At 52.2% G+C, this 22,064-nt stretch overlaps 6 protein-coding genes across 6 annotated transcripts; 4 read left to right on the top strand and 2 right to left on the bottom strand.

Moving 5' to 3' along the window:
• Nucleotides 1–78: 78 nt before the first annotated feature.
• DACRYDRAFT_20537 (uncharacterized protein) lies at nt 79–652 on the bottom strand. The gene has a single exon (XM_040771973.1). The coding sequence runs from the start codon at nt 496–498 to the stop codon at nt 244–246; it is 255 nt and encodes an 84-aa protein (XP_040631857.1). The 5' UTR covers nt 499–652; the 3' UTR covers nt 79–243.
• A 145-nt stretch (nt 653–797) lies between these two features.
• Nucleotides 798–3,765, top strand: DACRYDRAFT_20535 (uncharacterized protein). Its single transcript, XM_040771972.1, has 7 exons — nt 798–920; nt 972–1,029; nt 1,077–1,226; nt 1,278–1,383; nt 1,430–1,564; nt 1,622–3,413; nt 3,462–3,765. The coding sequence occupies exon 6, from the start codon at nt 2,240–2,242 to the stop codon at nt 2,729–2,731; it is 492 nt and encodes a 163-aa protein (XP_040631856.1). The 5' UTR covers nt 798–920; nt 972–1,029; nt 1,077–1,226; nt 1,278–1,383; nt 1,430–1,564; nt 1,622–2,239; the 3' UTR covers nt 2,732–3,413; nt 3,462–3,765.
• A 261-nt stretch (nt 3,766–4,026) lies between these two features.
• DACRYDRAFT_20534 (acyltransferase ChoActase/COT/CPT) lies at nt 4,027–6,459 on the top strand. Its single transcript, XM_040771971.1, has 7 exons — nt 4,027–4,335; nt 4,388–4,631; nt 4,697–4,756; nt 4,818–5,094; nt 5,146–5,698; nt 5,749–6,210; nt 6,260–6,459. Exons 1-7 carry the CDS (start codon nt 4,086–4,088, stop codon nt 6,412–6,414), a joined length of 2,001 nt encoding a protein of 666 aa, XP_040631855.1. The 5' UTR covers nt 4,027–4,085; the 3' UTR covers nt 6,415–6,459.
• Nucleotides 6,460–6,778: 319 nt separating this feature from the next.
• DACRYDRAFT_20532 (nucleoside hydrolase) lies at nt 6,779–9,429 on the top strand. The gene is made up of 9 exons (XM_040771970.1): nt 6,779–7,092; nt 7,139–7,220; nt 7,275–7,323; nt 7,374–7,421; nt 7,474–8,174; nt 8,219–8,252; nt 8,305–8,804; nt 8,855–9,091; nt 9,151–9,429. The coding sequence occupies exons 1-7, from the start codon at nt 6,998–7,000 to the stop codon at nt 8,412–8,414; spliced, it is 1,119 nt and encodes a 372-aa protein (XP_040631854.1). The 5' UTR covers nt 6,779–6,997; the 3' UTR covers nt 8,415–8,804; nt 8,855–9,091; nt 9,151–9,429.
• Nucleotides 9,430–12,128: 2,699 nt separating this feature from the next.
• DACRYDRAFT_20531 (uncharacterized protein) lies at nt 12,129–14,603 on the bottom strand. Its single transcript, XM_040771969.1, has 4 exons — nt 13,905–14,603; nt 13,507–13,849; nt 13,322–13,455; nt 12,129–13,268 (listed from the first exon to the last, which is right to left on the bottom strand). The coding sequence occupies exons 1-4, from the start codon at nt 14,445–14,447 to the stop codon at nt 12,231–12,233; spliced, it is 2,058 nt and encodes a 685-aa protein (XP_040631853.1). The 5' UTR covers nt 14,448–14,603; the 3' UTR covers nt 12,129–12,230.
• A 2,977-nt stretch (nt 14,604–17,580) lies between these two features.
• On the top strand, nt 17,581–22,033 carry DACRYDRAFT_114264 (TBC-domain-containing protein; the record flags this gene model as incomplete). Its single annotated transcript, XM_040769786.1, has 5 exons — nt 17,581–18,420; nt 18,470–20,817; nt 20,867–21,167; nt 21,215–21,394; nt 21,463–22,033. The coding sequence occupies 5 exons, from the start codon at nt 17,581–17,583 to the stop codon at nt 21,556–21,558; spliced, it is 3,765 nt and encodes a 1,254-aa protein (XP_040631852.1). The 3' UTR covers nt 21,559–22,033.
• Nucleotides 22,034–22,064: the final 31 nt, after the last annotated feature.

Genomic DNA, 22,064 nt, shown 5'->3' with positions numbered 1-22,064 from the left:
ATACTGTGGTTCCTAGCTCCTTTGTAGCTTGAGCTGTGCACCAGAGAAACCGTTGGTAGTTATACTCCTAGTCGTTGATCCCATCATCCTTGTTCCTACTGTGTTTTATGCATAGGATCGGATGAGGTAGTCGTGGGTTGTTCCACGGCTGGAACTTCTGTAGGGGCAGGTTGGGCCAGAATGTCACGTGATACATCAGCTCAGCCTCTGTGTTTGATGCCTCCTTGAACGGAGGGGTGGTACTTATCCTACAGAGGAGAAGCTGCCACAAAGAGCGGGGATATAAGCAAGAGCGGGGATGTCTGCACACCTATGACACGTCGTCAAGTTTTCGAGCAACTGAGTCACGCAGCCAACATCCGCGCGGGAGCTAATCGCATAAATCCATGGAAACAGCAGCTGCATATATCTCGGTATGAAAGAAGAGAAATGCGTGTCCAACTTGGTTGATCCGTTGACAGGGCGCTTTTTAGGTTGCTGACAGGGAGATACCAGCATGATGGACTTAAGTGTTGTATCACGACCAAAGCATTCTCAGAGAATAGAGCCGTGAGAGTACACAGAAGATTGGAGCAAGTTAGCCTTTTAGAGATATTTCCTTGTTTCGAACGTCGGCTGCCTTAGAGTGATCGAACTGCAAATATAAATCGTCGAGGGACGTGTGTGAGCAAACAGAGGTCAAAACGTGTGCGGTGCGTGAAACGAAATTCCCGACTCTTCGTCGCTTCCTTGCTTCCGGGCCTCATGTATAAGACTTGACGGAGGCATCCGATGTTGGTCGTCAGGAGGTTGCCTCTGCTCGACCAAGTGCGTGCGTACGCCCGGAGCAGGGGTGCACACTCCCCTCCTGCCTGCGAGGGTACGGAGTTGCGCCCATCTCTCATGACTATCTCTGTGTCGCAGAGAGGGTTGTGACAGAAGTATGCGCATTCCTTATCCAACCGAATCATACCTCTGACGAGTCCCTTGAGACAGCCTGCAACCTGGCCTCGATTCATCGACGATGAGCAACCGCTTGTGATATGGTTGGTATGCGCACTTCTTGCCATGAGAATGCTTGTTGAGCGCCATTGTAGGTGACGATATGGACATCTTCGGTGGACCCCAGACCATGTGCGCATCCACCATTATGCTCACCGAACAACGCGGTTGTCGTTTGCAGGAGTGAGAGGGAGGACCAGTACTTTGACGAGGAACGTCCCGTAGTGTAAGAAACTGAGCGAGAGGTGAGTTCCTTGATGCTTCCTTTTAACGTAACATATCTCAGTTGACGCTAGTATCAGAAGGTAACGCGTTGCGATGTGTACAAGAGCCTCCACAATCTAGTTGTTCCAAGTCGTGATTGCCCCATCCCCATCCGGGCGCTGTGGGATCCTCAATTTGGTACGCCTTTTCGATATTGTTCTAGATCAATAACTGACCGGCATAGGCCAACTGCATGTCCTCATCTGTGACTCGTTCTTGGGGATGTGTTGCAACCTCGTAACTCCTCAAAAGCCTGTGTCATGCACGCCGTTTGACTGTAACCAAGTGCACCCACGATAAAGTCTTGCCAATGTCGCAGGTTAGCTTGATGGCACATCCGTTGATGTGTTCAGTGCTGACCGGCCACAACGCAAAGCTGTTGACGACATCGTGTCTGTCCCTGCCGAAAACCGCTACGATTTTCCAATACCCCACGTGTTTCCCTCTATTCCCTTTCTTTCCCATATGACTCGGTCATCAAAGAGGATGTTCTGCACCCACCCGGAGATGGTCCGTAGCATGGTACTTCGCGCCAAGTCAACACGGACGCCAGTTTCGGTTATGATACGGGTCGCCCCTATCTAATGTCCTATCAAGTGGAGAACATAATTCCGTCCCGCCTATTTACGCATGAAGTTTACGCAATGCAGATCGCAGACCCCCCGACCACTTCCATAATTCAAGCCTCAATGTCTTTCCCAACTTAACTTTCTTAACTTCGGCAGCCTCACATCGGCATGCCTAAGCACCTACTAAATCAAATATCAAGAACCTCTCGGTCCGTTCCCCCGGGAGTGGACCGAAACCCGAATGCAGGGCCATCGAGCGCGTAAAACCGTGAAAAGGCAAGCTTCGACCAAATCAAATACCAAGACGTTCCACTCTTCGAGCTGCACATCTGGCGCAAACGCAATCGTCGGGCATCCACTCGTGGACCCTTTGGTTGTTGGTGTGACAAAGCAGACCCTAGAGCTACCGTCATTCTCCATCACGAATGGAGTTTTCCATCATAGATGGAGACGAAGCCAAGGTGGCTTCTGGCCGACCCCCTCCCGTGCAGGGCGCCGGCATATTTTCAGGAGAAACCCTGATTGCGTGGTTGGACCGAGTCGATGGCTCAAGACAACCACGATTACCAAATCAAATACCAAGACATGCCATTCACCGAATTTGGCGTAACCATATTCGTCGGGCCCCGTTCTTGTGCCTCGTATGGTTGTGCCTGCGACAAGAAGATTCTAGAGCGGCTGTCACACTGCATCTCGGTGGAAAGACGAAGCCGAACGGCTTCGGGGCATCACTGCCCATTCACAGGACCTTTTCGTCCTGTTTACAGGAAATTCCTGATTGTGCGGTTGGATTGACCGCGATTATCATGTCCAATACCATGACATGCCTTGGCCGTTCTGCACTTTTGCCTCAACCGTATTCGCCGGGCCCCGTTCTTGTGCCCTGTATGGTTGTGCCTGCGACAAGTAGAGTCTAGAGCGGCTGTCATACTCCATCCCGGTGGAGCCACGAAGCCAAACGGCTTTGGGGCATTACTGCCCATTCACAGGACCTTTCGTCCTGTTCAGGAAATTCCTGATTTCGCGATTGGAATGAGTCCATGGCTCATGAGAATCGCGACTACCAAATCAAATACCAATACTCGCTGTTGTCTGAACTTGTTCATGTTCGACAACCTTCCTCATCCCCGCTCCGATCTCTTATCATCCGCAAAAGTTTCCGCATCGCAAGGCACTAGTTCGACACCCTCGCCACGAATCGGCTTCCTCACAAATTTGTTCGTAGTGGGCGGTCGAGTCGTTGCGGAACCACGGATCCTCGATTCCGCTCAATGAAACCCTTTGGCTGCGCCCAAAGGTCGAGGGGTACCAGGTTGGCCTCTCGTTGTGAATGTCCCGGTGACGCGCCTCGTGTTATTGTGGAACCTATAGTTATCCATCGCTGGCGCTACACGAACGAAATCTGCTGGACTAACGGCCAACCGACTGGATCGCTGTTTTGTGTCGATAGCGCGGGGCGAATCACAAAATCAAATACCAAACCTTCCGTCAGTGGTCTCATATGCGCTTACGGTGCAATTCTGTGTATGTGCTGAAGATCGACACTGATGGAAGATGATGCATCCTTTGCAAACCCAACGGTCCTTTTTTTGCTGATGCGTTAGTCGTATCCTCTTGTCTTTGTATTCCCACTGACCGCATATATAGATGCCTGTTCTGGCACTTATTGTACAAGTACACTACGCCTCGACCTCATACGGCATTCCTTTCACGCGGACGTTAAACGCCCTGGGAGAGATTCGTGGCGCCTGCTGTCCGACCGCAAGCTACTTTCCTTTTGGTCCTGGGTCAACACTTCATGTAGAACCAAAAAATTGTCACTGTGTAAAGCGTAGAATGGTCCGGAGGTTAGCGTTGAACAATGTCGTTGTGTGTTGTACTCCTTACTAGTTGTCGTACAAGCCAAGCTTCCGTGCGTGATGACAATCAATGTGACATCGTGTGTCCTCCCCAATATTCCTTTGAAATTTCAAAGCCCGCGCTGGGCGTATCCAAAGAAACAAATCCACACATGTGAAAAGACGGCATCTGATCCGGTTACCTCGTCCGATCTCTTTCACCTCATCAGCGCTTGTGACGCTATTCATCCCCCACGCACAAGCTCCAGAAGTATTTATACCCCGCGTTACCCCCTCGGAAAAGGGGGAGAAACTCGGCCCTCTCATGTTCGCAGCTTGAGGCATGCTCCTGTCCTGCGTCCCCCGCTTGCAGAACCGTGTTTCCGTCCTTCCCTCATTCCCAACCACACGCCATCTCTCTAATTCGCGACAAATGTTTGCACTCCATCCACCGCCCGGACAGCAACGTCTGCCCACGTTCCATCATCAACGGAGATTGCCGAGATTGCCCGTGCCACCAATCAGACAGACCTTGGACAAGTATCTAAAGAGCCTGGAGCCGCTGTTGGAAGAGGGTGAGCTGAACGGCCAAGGGAACAAGCTTGAAGAGTCGCAAAAGCGTGTCGCCTGGGCCGTGGACTTTGAAAATGGCATCGGACGTGAGTTGCAGGAACGATTGATAGGTCCGTATATGCTATGAAGTTTGTTGAAAACGACTGATAACCGGTCTTCAAGATGTCGATCGTTCATCGGAAAATAACTGGTTGGATGACAACTTCTGGATTAAGAAGGCGTACCATGAATGGCGTGCTCCACTGATGGTCCACTCCAATTGGTGGCTGTTATTTCATACAGACGCGACCATTCCATTGAGCGTAGCGGAGAATCCTCCTTCTCCTGGGCAGTTTGGGGAGTGGCAATTGAAGCGGGCAGCGTGGCTTACGGCTCGCTTCCTCGACTTCAAAGCGAAGGTAGATCAGTACGTGCGCATACATCTTGATTTCGATATCGACGCGCTTACCGTGAACTATCTTTTCCCTACAGACAGGAGATCCACCCCGATAGCTCTCGCACAGGTCCGTTCGACATGTATCAATATACTCGGTGCGTTGCTAACATATGGTATCTCTACCTCAGGCTTATGGTCCAATCGTCCCGCACGCAGTGTATTCAACCTCTCCCGCATCCCCAAGCCCGGTTGCGATATGTTATCTCATAAGCCTGCGTTGAAGGATCCAGGCGCTCGAAGCATCATGGTAATGGCGAAAGACTGGGTATACATGGTCGAGGTGCTTGACCGAGACGGAGGGATAGTTGGGATAGGCGAGATAGAGAAAAGACTGGGCGACCTCATGGCGGATGTGGAGAATCGGGTGAGGAAAGGAGAGAAAGCGGAACCTGTGTGCATTCTGAGCTCTGATGACCGTGATGTGTGGGCGAACGTGGGTATCATCCTGTTAATTATCCATGTGGTAATAACTCACGTATATCAGAACCGTGAATATCTTCTTACCCTTTCGCCTGTGATCAACCGCAAAGCTTTTACCCTGATGGAAAATAGTCTCTTCGCTCTATGTCTCGATATGCACACCATACCGACACCATCCTCGTCCAACTTCGTACCCGCACCCATTGAAGCGCATGTGCGCAGTATTGCGACCGGTCCCGACGGCCTGAACAGATGGTACGACAAAACATTAACCGTCATCGTTGAGTCGTCGGGACGCGCAGGGATGATGGGGGAACATTCCCCGTGTGACGCGCTCATCCCGAGCATTGTCGTCGATTACGCTATTGCCGAACCCATCGATCTTGGAGCGTTCACCCAGAACCTGGAAAGCGCGGAGGAGGGTGACGTGATATTTGATGCAGATACAACGACTGGTCCGAAAACCAGAGGATGGGAGCGTGTCGAGTTCGAATTGGACGATAAAATGAGGAAGGAAATCCAAGAGGCCACAATTCGGGCAAAGGCGACCGTAGACGACTCGGACGCTAGCCAGTTGTGGTTCGACGAGTATGGTGCAGATTGGATCAAGAAGACTGGTAGGTCAGCCTCTCTTGTGGTTAGCGCGGCATTAACACTTCTTGCCTAGCCAAGCAATCCCCCGATGCATATATCCAGATGGCGCTTCAGCTGGCCTTCTACAAGGACCAAGGCTTCTTCAGTGCGACGTACGAGACGGCCTCCACTCGCTTGTTCGCGCATGGGCGTACAGACGTCATTCGCACATATACCACTAACAGTCGCACTTTCGTTCGGGCGATGCTGGATCCATCAGCTTCGGCCGAAGCTCGCTACAAGGCGCTGTCAACTGCTATCTTTTCGCATAATGCGTATACCCGCGAAGCATCCACCGGAAAAGGCATTGACCGACACTTAATGGGCTTACGCCTCATGCTGCGCGACAAAGAGGGGGAAGGGGTGAAGTTATTCGAAGATCCCTTGTTCGCCAAGAGTCAGGAATGGAAGTTGAGTACTAGTGGATTGAGCGAAGGGACTAGGTTCCATGGCACTGGTTTCGGAACTGTGTGGCCAGATGGCTATGGGACGAACTGTAAGTCGCCCTTGCAAAATCTTCCCATCCCGCTGATGACTGGATACAGACCTTGCCGGTGGAGACCTCATCAAATTCGGCGTGGAGTCCAAGATCTGCGCCCCTAATACCAACACACAGAGGTTCAAGCGTCATCTGGTCGACAGTCTGCGGGAGATGAAGCAGGTGTGTGAGGAGGGTGCTGCCCTTCCGGCTAAACTGTAGCATGGGCCATATTCGGGGTTTGTCCGATCGTGAAGCCATTGGAGTGGCACTCTAGTGAGTAAATATGAAATTATTTCGTACATCATTCGTAAATGAACCCTTTTTTGAGCTGTTCCATTTCCTGTAGTCATGGGGCCGCCTGTCTTGGCATGAGGAGAGACATTTCAACATCAGTCAACTTCTGGTTGCCTGATTGGTCGATCTCCTTCCCTTATCTTCGTCGCTACCTTCTCCTCGCCTCCCACGCAACATGTATGTGTGCGACGACCGCCAGCGGGTGCGGTTTATTCGGGGCACTGTTCACCGCGTTAGGTGTCTTGTGAGCTGTGTTGGTCTCTCTGATAGCATACCTCGAAGTCCATGGAAATCCTCATTTATTCTCCTGCTGGTTTTTCTGTAGCCCGGAAGTCGGGGGCCCGCTGACGATCGACGTCCGATGAACGAGCGGGGCGGGGCGGCCCCGTTACGCTGAATTCCAAACCGTGGCTCATGTGGGGCCGAGTATTAAAGGATGAATTCGTCGACCAGCAGCAGTCGCCATCTATCTGGCAACCTGTTCGCTGGGTACTTCCAATTCTTCACGATGCTTGCTCTCACCTTCCTTCATGCTGTCGCTGCTGCTCTTCTCCCGGCTGCTGTCAATGCGGCGTGCGGAAAGGTCATCATTGATAACGATTGGTGCGTCTCGGCTTTATCGGCCATGCTTCCGCTGATGCCCTTCCAGGAGCGGATCGTCGTCCTACACTCCGTTACTAGAGTTGCTCGGAGCAAACTGCACCATACTGGGTATTACCAGCACGGTCGCGGTATGTGGAGTTGAATTGATCTACTTTCCATGAGCATCCTGACGCCGGTTGTAGAACGTGTATGCATATCAGGGTGCCCGTCACATTCTAAGGTTCCTGGAAAGTACGAACAGGACCCGCCTCACTAGGCTCATTTGCTGATTCGAATCACAGTTGCCGGCATCGACTACATCCCAGTCTATGTTGGTGCTAATGAGCCTTGTAAGTGATATCCTCAGTTGGGGCTTCCTCCTTGCCGCTGATGTGTAACTAGTGATCAACACTGTCGAGCGGTCTGCTGCCTGGCAAGCCGTGTTTGGCGCGTTCACCTGGGACGGTGCTTTCAGTCCCGATAATGCTACACTGGACGCTCAAGGCGGTGACCCAACGGGGAATAATCCCCTCGAACTGACGAACATCCCGGAAGGTGTGCCAACAATGAAGTGGCAGAATCAGTCTGCCGTGGACTTCATGATCGAGATGGCCCACCAGTATCCAGGCCAGGTTGAGATCGTCGCTGCAGGTGCGATGACAACTGTTGCGCTGGCCATCAAGCAGGATCCCTACTTTGCTTCCAATATAAAGAGGATCAGCATTCAAGGCGGGTACGTTGACGTCAACCTGAAACAGACAGACCCGACTCCCGCCAATCAGACTTTCCCGAATGACGACGTTTATGCCGACTTCAATTTCTTCATCGATCCTGAAGCGGCCAAGATCGTCGTCAACGCACCATTCCAAGAGACCGTCATTGCGGGTCAGGTGTCTATTCCATATCTCGTCACCCCTGCGATTTTCAACGAAACTATCTCCATGGTTACCCCGATTACGCAGAACCTGAGCACGTATTGGGCCAGCTCCATTGGCACACCGCTCTGGGATGAGATTGCGGCCGGCGTGATTGCGTATCCTGAGATCGTGACGAAGAGCCGTGTTGTGTACATGGATGTCGATGTGGCATACGACTCCATTTTCGTACGTCCCCTATGCTGACGTTATCTATCACTGACTGTTTCTAGTATGGCCGTACCTTTGTTGCCGTTGCTCCTTTCCGTAAGATGGTTCTAGTACACGCACAATCACCTCAATGACCCTCCTTTGGTAGAACCTGTCAACTCCCGCAACGTCACTTTTGTTGAGCAGATTAATTTCTCCAGCTTCCTCAGCAGCTTTATTCCGGCCCTTCAGGGAAATTATGCCACTAGGAGAGTGTAAAGACAATGAGATTGCTGTGCTATAACATCGAGTATAGTCGGTGCTTAATAGAGGTATAATTTAGTCAGTCCAAATATATCACAGCTCAGGTGATACATTCCGGGCCCGCATCCTTTCCAACCACTTGGGTGTAACTATTTCCACGCAATCTAGCACCAATCTTGTGCCTGGTGTGCGTGATTGTATTTTGTGTATTTTGCCTCTTCTCGAGCGTTTACGAACAATTGTCCGCTTCATGTTCAGAGCGTCCACGTCTATTTCAAGGGGCTCTATTTTGACATCATCGAAGACGCGCGCCCAAGTGCTTCTTGGCTGATAGAATCCTTCAATTAATTCACGCTGGAACTTCTCGTCGTAGCCGTAACACTCCAAAGCACAGACCGCGACGGTCTACATCGACACCGTCAGTTTCCTGACCGTACTCCTCAACTTGTGCGTACCAACAGACCCACTGCAAAATCATTTCGCACCAAGTCTACTGTCACCTCCTTATACCTCCTCTCCCGTAGGCAGCGCTGAACCTCTTCCTCTGTCGCAGGGCGATGATATCCTGCGAGCTGCAGTTCTCGCTGGGCGATGTGCCTCGCACACCTGTATCTGACTAACTTCCCATTGGGGGAGCCAATCTTCGTTTGCCAGTCAGTGCCAAAGATGCATGCTATTCGCGTCTCCCGGACCTGTTCAAATTCGACCGCCGTGAGCGCGGTGCAGCGCGGCACAGTCACGGCTTCCGTACCACAAGATCTTGACTCATCCATTCCTCCACGGAGAGAGGTTCCGATGGTAAAAATCGATAATGACCAATATACTGCCATCTGTCAGACGATCTGCGAACCCATGTGGGTATTGCTGTTGGTGTCAACTCAGGATCCCGAAAGCACTCCGGGGAACCCATGAAAGTCAGTCCTGGCTCCCCTGGCTGCCGCGGGGCATGAGGGCTCCACGTAGGCATCAAAAAGCAATATTGAGGGATACCATGTGCTTTGACAAAGCGCTGAGCTGGTCGAGGGGTTACGTCTTGCATATTTCCGCCATACCGTTTGCTGAGAAAATGTACTCTTGAGGTGGTTCGAGCAATGTACTCGGCGTCGAGGTTTTCAATCACGACTGGCTTTTGATTGATACCTTCCAGTCTCCGCAAGACACCCTCGGGACCCAGGACGAATGGCTTATCTTCTTCTTTCTAAACATGCACGGTAAGAGGAGAGGGGGAGCCAGGGAGGAGAAGCAACCCACAATTCGGGGTTTCTTTTCTTCTACCTTAACCCCAGCCGTCAGATGACCACTATACAACGGTACATGTTCTTCCTGTTCGCTGTCGATGTGCCGCATACGAGATGTTGAGTGAGCAGGTTCTGAATATCGTCCGTGTTGTATATCATCAGTACTGATGATATACAATTTCAAGTGAAATGTGGTGGGAATGGTCCGTCGTCAAGTCGCGGCTCCAATCGCACCCTGCCGTCCTGTTCAATATGATTAAACTGCACACGTTACAATTACTCCCAACCGAAATGCGCGAGATATGATACATGTAGACGCCTTCACATCATCCCAAAATCCATATCAGTGACGGGATCACTCCCAATGAAAGAAGCATCCCCTTCAGTAAATCCGTCGGCCTCTGTCATGAAGTCTCCATCCGTCATCCCATCTCCGTCAGTTGACCAATCAACCTCATCGTCATCTCCCTCCTCCTCCGGATCGCTGGGATTGAGCATTGCATCAATGCCTTCGACATCATCGAGGTCGTTGAAGTTGACATCAAGCCTCATTGAGTCCTCGTCATCCGAGCTATCCGAAGCTGCAAATTCCGGCATGTCAAGATCCTCTAGTTGATCATCATCATCAACGCCGACACCGTTGGCCCGATCATAATAGACACGATTAAATTGAAAGTGAAACTTTATGTCGCCATCCTCGATCTCTCCACAGCGCTCGATCTTGTCCTGATATTCGGGTGTTATACGTCTGCCATAATCGGTGATAATGTAAGGAACGTAAGCGCGCAAACGTCGAATGATGACGTTATGAAGCGGATAAACGGAAAGCTTCTTCAGCGGCGCACCGACAAGCTGCCTGATGTGTAGGGTTTTCGTGAGGTGATTTGTTACCCAGGCGACCTGCAGGTGATCTTGCAGAGCACGGAAGTGGAGCTCTTCGAGCTTCGGTGCATACTGAAACATGTCAGTCGCAGTGTCGAGACGTCGCAATGCCTTCAACACAGGACGAATGATGGTCGTATTCAGACAGTCGAGCACTCTGAGATCTTTCAAGTGACTGAGGAGTGCAAGAAAAGATTTGCCAGGAATAACGGCGTGTCTGAATGCAAGACGTTGTAGCGCGAAGTTCTCGACGGCAATCCTGTTGAACAAAAGGCGGGGAGAAATTTGCTCGAGCGGCTGGCCCCACAATTCGAGATCAAGAAGCTTGGGCATATCAAGGTGGTCCAGTATCATCGGGAGTCGGAGAGCGCCCGTTTCTGGCGGGTCTTCCATGATCAGTAGGACGAGCTTCTTCAGCTGGTGCAAACAGAAAGGTTCATCCGCCGCGGGGATCTCGTTGACGTAGACGTGTTTTATTGATAACACCTCTAGATTTGGCACGAGGCGGAGAAAGTCCAGAGATAATGGGTCCTCTTGGGGTGTGAAATCACCTGGACCGGGTAACATCGTATCTTCGGCGCGACGTTGAATCAAGCTGTGATACAAATACAACTCCCGAAGGCCTTCTAGAGTAGTGGTTTGCTCGAATATCTGCAAGGCCACATGTTGAAGGTATAGCGTCTTGAGAGAATGTATGACTAGGCGGAAAGGAATTTGTTCAAAAGGTACGAGTACGAGTATGTGGTGCGTGTTGGCTTGTGCGATGTAGAGGGACTCGAGTTGCGGCATCGCGTTGGGTAAAGAATCCCACAAATTGTTTGTAATGACTTGATCGACAGTGCGTAGCGTGCGTATTCGATGCGCTTCTCTCCTTAGCGCATCAATTACTTGCTCGATGCTTCCATGATCTTGTTGGCTGCCGTGATGTTTGTAGCTGACGTGCAAGGGAACCGATCCAGTTCGTTCCAGTGTCTCTGTCAAATGCGATAGCGTCTTATCGTGGAACCCTTGGTTTAGACCAGTGCCATACCCAATCCGTATATCCGACCAAACTTCAGGGGTTTCCAAGCAGACTGAACGCCAATACGAACAGACTTGTGCAATATTGAGAGGCGACCGATCCCGGTATCGAGACCCACAGCCCTGTACTGAAAGGACCCACTCAAATATCGTCGACAGAAGCTCGATGGGTATCCGATTTATTGTTGCAAGTGAATTCCGTTCTCTAAGCAGTTCAAGGAGCTCTGCTTGTATCCTATCTTGCGCTGCTTTCAGAGCGCGCGCCTGCTCGTCTAGCAGTGACATCCGCGTAGTGGCGAGAACGCCAGGGTTATTGTGACCGGATGTCGGGCACCTGGCCGCTCCATTTTGCCCCACATGAACCTTGCGCTTGTTGGAATTTGTCGATGACATATTGCGCTATCTACAAAGTAATTAGTCCAATTCCCCAGAGCAGCTTGATAGACTCACCTGGAACAGTCTTCAGGTAGTGGTCAATGCAAGACCTGGCTCAGCCAAGTTTGGACCCTTAAACGCGTTGTACACGCGTCGCATGTTCACGTGACGACATTATAATAATGCGTTTGAACGATTTCCACTCGGAACAAAGAAGATCCATTGCAGATAATTGTACATCGCACATAGTGCATAATAACGAGTGTGCCTGCAATAAACCTATGCAGAGTTCAGATGCTACATTAAAAGACCATTATCATGCGTGCTGTACTTGCGGTCCTGCCTGACTAGCAGGACCAGGGCCGCCACGTCCACGGGGTGCACCTCCCCTGAATCCTCCCCTACCACGATCCCGACCCCGACCCCGACCCCGACCCCGACCCCGACCCCTACCCCTATCAACAAATACGGCTGGAGCAGGTTGAGCTTGCTGCGACTGCGGTGCGAAGGGAACCGACGGCAGCAAGTGCACTGGAGGCGCTCCGCGCGCCGAAGATTGACTACCATTCGGATGGTGACCGCTTCCCCTGACGGGTCCATTGTGTTGACCAGGAAAGCCACGACCTCTTCCACGAGCGCGAGGCGCGCCAGAACCACCGATCAGCATGTCTCGAAGCACATCCGTATGTGACGGGGCAGCTGCTGCGGGTTCCGCAGCAGGCAGTTCCCCCTTTACCGCCTGATCATAACCTCCGTTGAGAGTAGGAGGAGCGGGTCGGGCAGGGTTCTGCATAATACCCACTCCACCACGGCCACGACCCCCGCGCATAGCCCCACGAGGGGGTCGCATGGATGAGAACCCGCGAATGGCGCCATAGGGGGCATTGACCGGATGGAAAGGCATGCCGTTCTGCGTGCTACCATTTGCATGACCGTTGGCATGGTTCGCGTTATTGTTGGTCGGGGAAACGGGAATTGGGTTGGTCGACATGACGTACTGCTTGTGGCTGAGATTGAGGCAGGAATTGAACGACACTGTAGAACCACGATATTGCGAGCAACGGCTACCGAGGGTAGTTCCTGACATGAAAGGCACATCCCACACAACGTCGATCGAAGTAGTGTTCAAACCGACTACAACTCCCTTCACAGTGAGCGGAACACTTCCAGAGTCTTGGACCATTGTGACTCTATCCCCTAGTGCAAAGGTTTGATGTAACAAACGATATACGGTGTGTGACGGCTTGAGAACCGCTTGCCTCGGGATGCCCTTGACCAGCGCCTTCTTGATCATGTCGGCAGATTTGGAGCTACTGAAGTTGTTGGCTAACTGCTCGATCTTCCCTACAGTATCCTTACATTCACAATTAGACCATCACCCATGTCACTACATGAAGTGAAACGCACTTTATCGAGCTGCTCAGACAGAAGAGAGGTTGGTTCCAGGTCTGGAATACCCTTATCATGAAGCCAATTCCTGATTTCTTTCACCCTTGCATCGGAGTCGCCACTTGGGAAGAGATCCTGTGCCATGGTAACATCTGAATAGTGCGTAAGCCCCATATCAGGCGTGATCGAGCACGCCAGCCTACCATCACGCCTTTGATCAAGCCTATGGAAGAAATCGGGCGCGAATTGCTTGTACTCTCGGATAAGCTGAATGGCCTTCTCGCTGAATTCCCAATTTCGGCCCCGGCCCTTACGGGTGTAACCTAACACTTTCATGCCCTTCGCCTCGAATTTCAGGCTCAATCCGATATTGGTCTTCTGTCCTTCTTTCGTTATTACCATGAAACTGGAGGTGATCCTGGCGAAGGCAAGTCCGCTTATGCCAAGCATCCGAGATACCAGATGTGCCTCAATATAACGGTCAAGTGGCCGAGACCTGACTAGCTGAATGAATTGATCATTTTCCGCCTTTTCGTTGGGAAAGAACTGCGAGATAAGGTGAGTTGTATGCATACAACCTTAGCATGCGTGGTACACGTACAGCAAGAACAACCGTCAGGCTAGTCGCGCTTGTTTCCCTCACTTGAGCAGCCACACCATATGCATGTTCGCCAAGGAAGATAACTTTGCTGCCGTCAGGGAACTCTTCAGAGAGTGGCGGTGCTTCCTTCTCCAGGAAACGTTGGTCTTCAGAGAAGACCTCCGTCACCGCGAGCTGCACGGCCTGCTCGATCTCTTTATCGGCATCTTCGTAGTCCTTGACAAACGCTCCTGTATCCAAGCGTTTGAGGCCGCGCAGAGGTCGTACGTGTACCAGTGCGTCAATATCGCCTGTCAGGACGGCAAACCGCTTCGAGTAAATGTGTTCGATCTTGTCTGCCTTCCTCCGCCAAGTATCGGGCATTGTCTGCGGCTTGGTAACGATACGCGTCTCGCCGGCCACGAGACCCTCCTCGTGTATGAAGTGTTGGTCGGAGACGGCGACACAGAGACCCTCCTGGAGGAATGGCCAGTTGAGGAACACGCGCTTGCCAACCAGCTGCTCGGCGAGTTCTTCGGTCTTCTTGCCCTCATGCTTGTTCATGATGGTGATGATCATGGATTGATTCCGACTGTCGCCTTGGAAGACATTGACATGGTGGAAGGCCAGCTGAGCAGTGTGCTCCAAGGTGAAGATGGAAGGGAATCCTGCAAGGGCTTGCACCCCTAGGAAAACGCCATCGCACAATCCAGGAACAAGATGCAAACCGTCTAGTATGGGCAGGTAATATGGCTCCATCTTGCAATGGTTGTGCACCAAATTGGGGAAGAAACCAGGCAGAGATGAGGGGTACACAGTCTCGTTATCGGGGTCGTATAGAAATTTCGTGCTGGGGCCCCAGGTGTTGCGCCGGCGTTCCTCCTCTGTAAGCATGCGCTCACGTGGAGCCATAGCAGCCAGTAACCGCGTTTGATCGATGAAGGGGATTTTGACAACAGCTTCCCACTCCGCTTTCTTGCCATTCAGATCTTGCTCGAATGATTGTGGGTAGAAGTCTAGGATGGGTGAGTTAACGTCGTACATTAAATCCTTGGTTTACGTCAGAAAAGATCGCACGAGATGTTGAAGAGAACATACCCTGTACGCGATGGGGAGCAACTCCTGACTCGCGGCCGGCATGACACCCATAAGCTGTTCGAAGGGTCTGAAGGGTTGACCCAGTTGGAAGTCGAACTTCATATCCGCAACACCCTTCAAATCTACAGCAGTGTCAGAGGAGCGCGATGATATTTGAGGGGCTCAACATACCTGACATCCGAGGCGCATAATGATAATTATAGAACCAACTCCAGGAGGTGACACCACTGTAGTAGTAGTACATGACCCACTGCAGACCTTCTACGTAACGATATATCAGGTCGTGCATGGCCTTCTGATCGCTGTAATCGATCTCGAGTTTTTCCTGTGTAGAACTTAGCGACGACATCCCGCATTTATTAGGCAAAACGTGCCTTGTAGTAGTTTCTCTTCCATTCGTCCATCCGCTCCTGCAACCTCTTCTCTTCCCTTGTGTCAAAGTCGTCTCCTTCATCGTCGCCTATCACTTTCATCTTCTCAAACTTGTTGAGTACCCGATCGACTGCAGCATTTCCCTCCTCGTCATCGACATCTTCCCAGTCGTTCTCTCCGTCGTCGTCATCATCATCATCATCGTGGTCGGGGTCTTCTGGAGGAGGGATGCGTATCACAGCCAGGTTGCGATCATCCGAGTCATATTCGTCCCACGTGAGCTCAAGATTTAGTTGAGTAGTCACCTCGCCCAAGAACCGTTTCATGTTCGCAGGGAACTCGTTCACTAGCCTGATGCTCGCCTTTGGATCTGGACGTGCCCTTCGGGCAAGGACGAATCCTTTGATTTTCTCAAATAGCTCTTTCTGGCGGTGTGTCACCACTGTTCTCAGAGATCAGCCATGTGCGAAGATGAATTGATGAGCAGGACGAACTATTCTTCGCCGGCTTGTGCTCTGCAGCAACGATGTGCTTCTTCTGCTTCCCCCTGATATAGAGCAAATCCGCATTCTCTTTCTCGAAGACTTCCCTCTCTCCCTTTGCGAGCTCGTCGAGGATCAACTGCAGCCGTTGCGTATTGATCGTCCCACTGTCCTGAAGGTACCCGCCAGCGGCAGGGATAACCTTCTTGTATATATCGAACAGTGTCTCGAGCGCATTTTCGTTTATGTGTAGGTCTGGAAGATGGGGCAGGAAATCATTTCCCACAAACACGGCGATCAGGATGAAGTCGTCGATGACGCGCTCCAGATTGTACGGTACGGACATCTGGGACGCCATCGAGCGGAATTCTAGGTCGAGGTATTCCCGCATGAGGGACAGGTGCAGTAAGAAGAAGTTTTGAGCTTCCATCCTAGAAGACCGTTAGCATATAGCCTGGATCACACACTATGTGGACACACCCTCCTGGATTCTTCTTCTTCGAGGGGCCGAACTTCACCTCTTCACGCAGCAGGCAGAAATGTGGGTCATGGCTCAATAGACCAAGCATGATCAGATCTGCGTCGAGTCCGTACAGACAGTGTCGGACGTTCGGGTTGTAGTCCGGCTGTGCCTTCGCATGCCGGATATACTCCATCACTTTGTGCTCTCCCTCCCCAGGCACCTCGTGTCCTGATAGAATTACTTGCACACCTCGCCAGTTCGAATCCTCTGATATCTTCTTGTTGATGAAGTACTTCAACTGGGCGGACAGCCTCGCCATAAAGACAGTACCTGATAAACATCAGTCAAGTCCTGATAAGATGACCTGTGGAACGTACCAGGTGTAATACAATTGCTGTCAAACGCCTTTTCTTCAGGTAGTTGTTCCCCTCTCTTTTCTGCCTTCTCCTTGACTTCTTTAGCTTCCTTAGCACTCCTGAACCGCCTGCTTCGCTGCTGGTTCATCTTCGCCCTCGGTGCAACCCCATCAATGGCCAAAAAGAACAGGTTCTTCGGCTTGATCTTCCCGAACAGAAAGTCCACGTACGCGAATATGGATGTGAATATTTGCTCCTCGGATAGACGGAAGTGCGCGTCCCCGTCGTTCGGATGTGAACATTGGTGGATGACTCCGTTGAAGTCGAGGTACAAGTTGTCGAATTCTGGGATCTTATTCTCTTGGATGAGTTGTGATGTGAGCGGATATCGCTCCCTTGATTAGTCTCAGAAAACAAATGCATGGTATTTATTCATGCGACGTACGAGATATATCTGAAGAACTTGGGAATACCTTGCACGATCGTCAGCATGACGGCCCCTCCTTGCCTTGCTCATACATACCCATTCTGGCTGTCTCTTGCTCGATTGTCCAATTTGCTAGTTGCTTTCTTTTTCCTCACAGGGTATTCTCCGCACCTTACTTCCTTTTCTTCGTTGTCGTCGTCGTCGTTTTTCTGTGAGGCTTGTCTGCCTTATCGATCTGTGAACGGTTCACACAAAGGAGGCTATGGACGATCGAGTCCCGGTTCGCGTGGGCGGGAAGTGGCGGGATTATTTGGGCACGTGGTGGCTATGCTATGGCGGAGAAGCGCGTTCTAGTCCGAGCCATGTGGGGCACACGAGGAAGGGAAGGGCAAGGTTCATCGTCACACGAATCACACAATCCCACACATACGTATATCCATTGGTCATCGACTTAATACCTTTCTAGCTTGCTTGTTCCACTCCAGAGGAAGGGTTGACTATGGCCCTCCCTACACCTGTCGACCTCCACCCACTCTCACCCCCAGAAGTCACCTCTTCACGTCGCGGTCAGCGCACACTTCGCACAGACTCGGAAACAGCATCCACCTCGAAGCCATTCTCATACTTCACGCTCAAGTCCCAGTCGGACGAGCGTAGTCTGCTCAATATCGTCTCGGATGCGTCGACGTCACTTCAACCCGAGGTACGGGAGGAAGAGCCCACCTCGCCTACGAGCTCTCCAAATCATGGGTTACGAACGCGTTCAACAACCGCAAGGAGCTCTGTCAACCACTCTAGGCATTTATCTATATCATCCGTATCCCGTCCAATATCAGTAATATCCTCGAACCATCAAGCCATAGAGGGTCGCCAACCACCCGCACCTCAGCCAGCATTCAACCTCTTGCTACCACCATCTCGGACACACCTTGCGCAGCTAGCTCTCCCTGTCGACCCTGCTGCACACGCGACCGAGATGCCGGTTGATGCAACGCGCAAAACGATAGAGACCAAGTGGCATCTACTTTCGGACCAGGACATCGTGCGCACCATTGACGACGTCTCAACATTAGCCGGCAGCCCGAGCGAGCAACCCCGGAACCCAGTATATGCCGCATTACGCGTGATGAGTAGCGCATTTGAGGACTTGAGCAGGAAGTACGAAGAAGTACGCAGGAAACGGGAAGCAGATGCTGTAAAGGGAACCGAGCTGGCCAGAAAGGCCAAGGAAAAGATAGAGACCATGCCATGGGCGGAGAGGGAAGTAGCCAGCAGAGTCGTCGAGATGTTCTTTGCGGAGGAGGAAGAGGAGAAAGGGACACCGGAAACACCGGGGGAGGTGAGTATGCTGCATATATGCGCGTCAAGTCCAGCTAACCACTGTACAGCTTCCTGCCTCCATCAGCCAGGCAATGGCAGATGTGCTCAGCCCTCTTGCGGGGGTCGCACCCTCTGAAGAGGTTTCCGAGCGATCGTCCATACGAGCACGCAGTGTCACACCTTCTATGCTCACCGTTGCGTCTGTAGACGACGTAACATTCCCGCCCAGTGATAGCGCGAGCGTGAATGTCAAACTCCTAGAAGGGACGCTCAAGAACGAGAAGGATAAATCTTGGGGTCAGGCGATTGGAAGCTGGATTGTGGGAAAACCTCGCGGTAAAAAGACATCTCAGTTGGATTTGGATGCTGGTTCTGCTACACCTGCAGACGACGACACAAGGTCCACTATGTCTGGCATCACAGGCATTATGCCCCCAAACTCGGCAGCAGCTATCAGGTCGTTTAGCGGTACTCTCCGGAGCACTTCCGCCACTCGATCCATGTTAAATGCTCTTGGCATATCCACATCCGCTTCTTCAACACCACCGTCGCTTGTCACCCAGCCCGACAAGCCCAGGCGACCGCGAGGGCACGCACACTCTATCTCAGGGCCCCCACTTCCTTTCTTCCAACCTCCTCTTACCTCCCCCGCAAGCGTCTCCTTCTCCCCAGCATCTCTACCCTTTGGCCTGCCTCAGGCAGGCACCGCGGCGCCGCCTGACGACCTTACCCCGAGTGCGACACGCGATCCGTCTATTCACTCCTCCATTTCCAGCACACCGCATAAATCAGCTATATCACCAACACATCTACTTGCAATCTTCAATGCCACCCGCGTGATGACCTCTGATCCTGGCAGCATCCTCCTCGGGCGGGGGGAGGGAGCTAGTCCCCTTGTGAAGCGCCTTGCTATGGATTTGGTGAGGAATGCGCGAGAAGACGGTTTAATCGTTAGCGTAGCGCGGACTCCCGCCAAGCAGGCCGGAACACCTGCACGACCACGACCCAGCGGGGTCGAACCACTTAGTTTGCTCGTCTCGCCTCCTCCCGCGAGCGACAAACCTGTCGCAACGAACCATGCCACTCATCCGGCAGATGAGGCAGCCGCCATCCTGAGGAATGCCCTGGCCGCATCGAGCAAAGGCCTGAGAGGGGCCATGACAGGGCTGACAGCTTCTGGAAGCAATCCTAGAACTCAGCGAGTCGTATCATCCACGGAAGGGCTACCCCAGATACCACAGCTTCAGGTAGCTGTTGTTCAGCCTCCACGCCCGGGAACCGTAGAGCTAGAAAATATCATCCCGGAAACTGCCAAGCCGCCCACCCTTTTCTTGGCCAATACAAGCAAGTCCTTTATCGCCTCGCCTTCCTTCCGGCCATCGTTATCGAGGGTCTCGGCGACTCGCTTTGCCCGGGTCAGCGAGGCTCTCACGGATCGTTATGGTTTTATTTACGATATCAGCAAGCATGATCTGAACCTCTTGCGGAGTGCTGAGACTGCGGGCAACGCTGCGCCTGCGACGATGACCGGGGTGAAGATCAGGGATGAGTCTGACGAAGAAGATGAGAGGGAAGAGAAATTTGATTTCCAGGGTGGAGACGACTTGCCCTCCGTTTCGAGCAGAATCCCGGAAGACGAAGAGGCACCTGACATCAGCCTCGTTTCGGAGGGCCTGCCAGTGGATGATGACGAGAACCTGCTTTCACCTTCCCTTTCCCGCGCACCGTCACTCCGGTCGCCGTCAAAACAGCGACTTTCTATCAGCACTCAGAACCCCTTCGGTCAAGCACACGCAAAGCCCATGATTGCTTCACAGGTCCTCACTGTGCCTGCGAATAACACACTTCCGACAAACAAGGACCAAGCGCCTCATGTCAGCACAGTGCGCCAACTGCTGGATTCACTCAAGGATATTCATGACCAACAGCAAGAGAAGCAGAAGACTGAATGGGACGCATTCCTGAAGAAACGAAAGGTCAAGTCCGTTAAAGGACCACCTGTGGGTCTCGGAAGCAATGAGGGTGTCAAGGAGACTTTCGGTGCCGCTGCTATTCTTGGGCTGGCGAAGGAGCCCACAGATGCGGATGAACTGCGAGGAGGAGAAGCATTCATCGGCATCGCCCAGATGGGTCTGCAAAAAGGCAACAAAGACGACTTCCGAGAGTTTGCCCGTTTGGTACGCAGAGGCGTGCCACTCGTCTATCGCCCGAAGGTTTGGATGGAATGTAGCGGTGCACTGGAGATGATGGAGCCTGGGCTCTTCCATGAACTGCTCAGTAGCCATGATGCCCAGACGAACATCAGCTTGGAGGAGATCGAGAAGGATGTGAGGAGGACGATGCCGTTGAACGTCTTCTTCGGTGGGGATGGTGTGGGCGTGGGGAAGCTGAGAAGGGTTCTGCAGGCATACAGCTGGTATGTTTAGAACTGACGGTTACGTAATGAGTGTCTAATGATTGTTTAGGCGCAATCCCGCGGTGGGCTACTGTCAGGGCATGAACCTCATTACCTCTTCGCTTCTACTTGTCTATGCCGATGAGGAAGAAGCCTTCTGGGTTCTAGCCTCGATCATCGAACGTCTCCTCCCTGCCGACTTCTTCTCACCTTCTCTTCTCGTCTCGCGGTCATGCCCGATGGTCCTCCTAGACTATGTGCATGACCTGATGCCAAAGCTGTACAATCATCTTGAAGAACTCGGTGTAGACCTGCCAGCGATTGCCTTCTCTTGGTTTTTGGCTCTCTTTACAGACTGTCTTCCCGTCGAGGTGCGTGGCCTGACATCCTCCGCATGACATATACTTACCTCTCGCAGACCCTCTTCCGCGTATGGGATGTCTTCTTCATCGAAGGCATCGACGCCCTTTTCCGGGTGGCGATCGCCATCGTCCAAATGAACGAAGTGGACCTATTGGCATGTGACTCCCTGCCCAGCTTGTACACCCATCTGGAGAATATGACCGCCCGAGCTTGGCAGGCGGACAAGTTACTTAAGGTGTGTTTCTTTCCCTCGACGCCCGCCACGCGGAATAAGCTCCGTACTAATCGGCCTTCCCTAAATAGATGGAAGGTGACCTACGCGCACAGGTCACCCATTCCGCCATCATCAAGAAACGTGATGCACACGTCCGGGCGCTACAGGAGCTAATGCATGCCTAGCCGCTTGCCCTAAGGGTTTCAAACGCCTGCCAGCCGCGTAGAGAGATCTGTCCTTCAACCGATCTCAGTCTGCTTCCCGCACAGCATCTCATCTCGCAAGTCTGCACCCCGAGGTGATTCCAATCATGTATCGATACAGCATGTCCTTCAGCGTCTCAATCCCATCTGCGTATCTGGTGCCGCATTCGCTGTCCGCCACACCGCCTTCAGGCAAGACTTGAAGGTGGTCATCGTCATCGTTCCCTGGATCCGTCGCTTCCTTGTCCCAGCGATTCCCCGCTCCGGAAAGATGAACCACAATGGTTCAAGCGCGATAGATTGCTGGTAGATTCGGGGAGGCCGGAAGTAGGCTCGTATCATTGCTACGCAAATCGATTGTACTATCGACTAGGTCCGGGATGATACTATCCTCGGTGATCCGGAGGTAGTAGACATGCTCTTCGCGCTCTCTTGCAATCAGTGCCTCGTATTGAGCATATCATGTTCCGCGCTGTGGCATCAAGGAG

The sequence above is a fragment of the Dacryopinax primogenitus genome (assembly GCF_000292625.1).
Source record: "Dacryopinax primogenitus strain DJM-731 SS1 chromosome Unknown DACRYscaffold_3, whole genome shotgun sequence".
NCBI classification, from domain to species: Eukaryota; Fungi; Basidiomycota; class Dacrymycetes; order Dacrymycetales; family Dacrymycetaceae; genus Dacryopinax; species Dacryopinax primogenitus.
This window is presented reverse-complemented; position numbering and strand designations above follow the sequence as displayed.